This window comes from Xenopus tropicalis, chromosome 4, assembly GCF_000004195.4.
Source record: "Xenopus tropicalis strain Nigerian chromosome 4, UCB_Xtro_10.0, whole genome shotgun sequence".
NCBI lineage: Eukaryota > Metazoa > Chordata > Amphibia > Anura > Pipidae > Xenopus > Xenopus tropicalis.
The window spans coordinates 21,510,867-21,515,712 of NC_030680.2; the positions used below are offsets into that span (position 1 = coordinate 21,510,867).

Consider the following 4,846-nt stretch of genomic DNA (forward strand, 5'->3'; position numbering starts at 1 on the left):
GGCCTGACTTCATTTCTTTCTATTGCAGCTTGTCCTTGAGTACTGTGACGGCGGATCCCTGCAGGACCTGATCACCAAGAACAATGGCCAATCCCTGAAAGAGACCTGGATTGGCTATGTCTGCAGGGAGGTATTGAAGGTAAGGCCAGAATAATGCCTTGAGGGACTCTCCTATTATTTTGCTTTACATATAACTATATTCTTATAACATACATCTCAATCTCCCCAGGGGCTCGAGTTCATCCACCAACACCGGGCTGTTCATAGGGACATTAAGAGCCCCAACATCATGCTCACCAAGGAGGGGAAAGTCAAGCTGAGTGAGTATAATTTACAGGAATAACATGAATGGATGGCGAGAAGCTTTTGTGAATGTGAAGTTAGAGTGATGCATAATTCAGGTTTTTATGTTATTGCCTTTAAAAACGCATTTTCTGTTCATACGCATAATCTGTCATTTCAGTTGACTTTGGACTCTGCTGGGACCTGGACCCCAAGACAGGGAAGTGCAGCGAGGGAGACGGAACGCCACACTGGATGGCACCTGAGACCTTTAGGAGGAACAACAAGCGTGTGGCGTACGACACTAAAGTACGTTGTACTTGGTTCTGTGTTTTCCATTCATTGTATGCAGGCACTGATGGAAGAACCACCTTGTTAATGAGTAACCAAATCATTCGCTAACCCAATGGTCTCCTTCTAATGCTCTTTTGTGTCTGTTTTCCAGTGTGACATCTGGTCATTGGGGATAACCGCCATTGAAATGGCCGAGGGAGAACCACGTAAGTGAATCCCAACAATTCAGTACTTTGGAACTACAGGCTAGTTGCCTAAATTGGCAAAGGGCATTTATTTAGTAAGATGCAGGAATCCTGGCTGGACCCGTGCCTTTACATACAGGAGTATAGTTTGTGGTACCCTAGTTAGTCTGCTGCTTACATATGTTTAAAGGATTGATGAATTTTTTTTTTCTTAATTTTTAGCTTATGCTGAGGAAGAACGAGTCAAGGACCTGATCCTTAACAACGATTCACCGCAGCTTCGATCAAACACCTGGTGAGTCCTGGTGTTATAGATTTTTCCGTCCTGTCTCTCTTTATCTTATTTATGCATTTAAACTATTTCAAGTAATAAATCTGTTTTTTATTGTAAAGCTGAAAGTTCATTTTTATTCCTTTTTTTCAGGTCACCGTGTTTTGTATCCTTCTTGGATTCCTGTCTCAAGAAGGATCCTACAGAGAGATGGAGTGCTAAAGAACTCCTTCAGCACCCCTTCATCACTGGCCTGCCGCCTACGAAGACCATCAGGGCAGAAATCAAAGAACATCTTCGGGCTCAGCACAACTGGCCGGAAAAGAAAAGTGAGGGAATCCTTTATATTTGGTATAACTGCACCATTGTACATGGAGAAGCTGCAAGAGTTGGTCTCATTATAGTGGCGCTAGGGATAATGAACAATTCAAGGGGTATTTTTCACCCAAATATGACTTTTTAGTATAATATTAACAATGGGATTCTAAGACAAGTTACAGTTGGACCTCCATGTGCAAGTTATGGCAAACATTTCTAAGCAGGGATGGGATCACTTGGGAAAAGTGTTAATAGCAGCACTTGTGTGTGATCCAATTTTTTACAAATAATGAGACCAAAAAAAATGGATTTTTTGTTTTGGTTCGTTCCTTACTGTAATTTAATTGATTTTTACAGGATTGAGACGAGCAGCTCGCTGGGCCATAAAGCATCTGTGGCGCGCTTGTGACATCTGCGCAGAGACATCCACAGAAGGAAAGGAGGCTCAGCAATTGGCACTGGAGGGCTTTTCATATTATTGATCTTGTGGCCAATAACATCAAATGCCCAAGATGAATCTCCGGAATAACATCCAAGGAGAAAGAAACAGGTATTGTCTCTGTTAAATATCCCTATACATTGGTCCTATAAAGCCTTAGGCCAACATTTTTTCGGCAGCCCGACAAACACCAGTTTAGTCCCCACTGAATCCCCACTCAGCAAAGAGGGGCATTTTTAGCTAGAAACACCTGTGTGTATTTCCTGGTTAAAATCCTCCCCATGTGCAAAGAGACCTGGGCAGAAGGGAAAAGCACTGCTCTGCCATCTTTCCTTTCCCAGGCGCTCCTGCAGACTCAGACTTGCACGTGTGGGACAGTAATATTCTCTGACTACTGACACTTGGGAAAGCAAAGTAAGAAGGTGGCACTGTACTACTTTTGTTCAATGACCAGTGCATTTTATTTCTAAATAAGGAAAACCAGCCTAGGGGTAAAATTCCCTAAAATGTTGGCACCACTAGTAAATAAGGCTTTCCTTCTCCTTTAATGTCACACTAAATCCTCCATAATGATATACTACTAACCAATTTTTATTTTGTTTTTCAAACAGCACCAGTGCCAACTACTGCTCCACCATTGGACGGGTAAGTATTCCCACAGCTCCACTAGGCAAATTCTCACATTTAATAAATACATACACATAGGAATATTCCATGTACAGCGCCCAGCAAGTTGCCAGGGGAAGCAAAAAGTCACTGACTTTTATCAAAATTTTGGCTCTTCCAGTGGAGAAAGTGCTATTGTGCTCTCTGCACTAGCAATGCGGCTCCCCTCTGATGCTAAAAACCTAAGCACGGGGGGAGCGAGGGGGCGGCATCAACTTGGCCTCCTCAGGTGGCTGGGACCCTTGAGGCAGCACTGCACCCCACTGTACACTAGCAGAGGCTTTTCTTCAGATCCCCCCTCCACATTCCTATAAAAATGCTACACATACATTAAACAGTGTTAAGAGAGGGCTGCAGGCATATTTAGCAAGGGACAAATACAGGCAAACTGACAGGGGCTCTTAGTAGAAGTTGATTCAGGGACTTGTCCGATTGCCCTTTTGGGAGTCAGGAAGGAATTTTCCCCCCTTTGAGGCAAATTGGCTCCGGCTTCAGATGGGGTTTTTGCCTTCCTCTGAATCAACTACTAAATAGGAACATTCCATCTACACTAAAACTTGAACTAAATGGACAGGAGTCCTTCCCAACATAAATTAATATGAATAAATGTAATATATAATGTTTATAAATAAACTTTTATACATGTATTTTATTGGTGTTCTTGCATTTTTATAGTACCATAGTATTGCTAAGGAATTTTAGAGTATGGAGACCTGCAGTGCAAGGGAAAAGGGTAAAATGAAGAGAGAAGTGGAATCAAGGAGCAGGGGTGGGAGCAATGGGCAAAAGAGAGACACTAAGGAATAATAAGTAGGGAATAATCTGTGTTTGATCCCAGTCTCTTGATCTTCATTGAGTTTTGGTTTTGGTCAGTGTTCAAAGCCTTGCACGGCAATTTTAACTTAATACATATTATATATCACATAAAAATGATATATAAGATGTCAATACCCTTAGTACATTTCGGGCCTAGCAGGGACCATCCTATAAGAATAGCACCCTAACTACTAACTAGTCAGTTTCATCACCTGATTGAGGGGAGGGATCATTATGCGAAATGGTGAATATACACTTACCAATGATAGTGCTGTTGGACTTGTTTAGCAATACAGCAGCCCTGTGCCCTAATATTAATCAATACAGTTTATGACTATTACAGGTATTACTTGCCCTTTAAGGAAAGGCGGGATGGGAGGGGAAGTTGTGTTTGGACCAGACCTTTAAGAGACACTTTGATATCAGTTCTATCACACCCTACAGGTTGGTGCTTCCCCACACGTTGGGCAGAAATAGAATGAAGCTGGGCCGCCTACCGTGCTTTAGCTGAGGTTGAACAACAAACCCTAAGAATCATAGCACACATGCCCCTTGAGTATGGAAAAAGGACACTGCTCCTGGGAGTTGGTGCCGCGCCACCATGTATTTACTGGCGCCGGGTAACCCTTGCACTGATTTAAGCTGGGTGCATTTATAGTACAGTAAATTCCCATTAATATTCTTTGGTTTCCCTAAATTCAGTGCACGGTACCAAATACGAACCTGTGACCGACCCAATAATCTTTAGACATATGAGTGTATATATCTTATAGCTTAGTGACAGTGTCACTGGGACTGTGCCAAAGAGTGAATAATAAAAGATTCTAGAAGAGTAATGGTACTGAGAGTATTCTATATAATTAAAAATATGTTACTAAATCATAGAATATATAGATTGCCTCTCAATGGGGGTTAAAGGAGTTCCTTGGGTTTCATGTTGGAGTGTTGCCGACCAACAATAAAGGGCCACTAGTACTCTAATACCCTTGTACACTTGTAGTGTGGTACAATAAACTGGAAGAAAATGTATGTAGAGATGAATGCCATGCGTAGGTACTTATGCCCATACTTGCTCTTGTAATTACGAGTACTTTCTAGGAGAACCTGAGCAGAACCTGATGAATACAGCACTGGCACGCTCATTGATGCAAGGGAATCCTGCCAATACTGCCAGCCTGGCCATGGCTTTTACTCCAGGGTTCCCCTACTGCATTGCCTTAACTGGTACTATGGACTTGCCCCAAGCAACTGGCACACTAATGCCATTATTAGCACATATTAACTCACTACTTTAGGCCCATATTGGTGCATCAGGCATCACTGCACCAGGTGCCTTTAGTGGCAGCCGCAATCACACAGGAATTCTGGGGGTGGGAAGCTGCATTGTGAAAGTGCAGTGGTGAAGACCTGGGGCCCTTGTTCTTGCTCTGCTTGAGGGGAAAACTCCAGGGGAGCCAAATGCCCCCCCCACCCACTCCTTGAAGTATGACTGAAGGGTTGGGACCACTATGTGGGGTTTAGCTTTGAAGTGGTATTGTTGCTTGTCAATTTTATAATCATAACTTTGAATTCAGG

The 4,846-nt window shown here is 42.8% G+C and overlaps 1 protein-coding gene across 1 annotated transcript; it reads left to right on the forward strand.

Annotated features, from left to right (window-relative positions):
- The first annotated feature begins 391 nt into the window (after positions 1-391).
- On the forward strand, positions 392-3,044 carry LOC100489062 (serine/threonine-protein kinase PAK 2-like). The gene is made up of 5 exons (XM_031901380.1): positions 392-782; positions 984-1,056; positions 1,186-1,361; positions 1,708-1,900; positions 2,401-3,044. The coding sequence occupies exons 1-4, from the start codon at positions 764-766 to the stop codon at positions 1,830-1,832; spliced, it is 393 nt and encodes a 130-aa protein (XP_031757240.1). The 5' UTR covers positions 392-763; the 3' UTR covers positions 1,833-1,900; positions 2,401-3,044.
- Positions 3,045-4,846: the final 1,802 nt, after the last annotated feature.

Bases quoted from the DNA above. Each gene is read 5' to 3' on its own strand.
- LOC100489062 (XM_031901380.1), top strand. The intron at 1,057-1,185 runs GTGAGTCCTGGT...CCTTTTTTTCAG, and splicing joins CAGCTTCGATCAAACACCTG to GTCACCGTGTTTTGTATCCT. The intron at 1,362-1,707 runs GTGAGGGAATCC...TGATTTTTACAG, and splicing joins CAACTGGCCGGAAAAGAAAA to GATTGAGACGAGCAGCTCGC.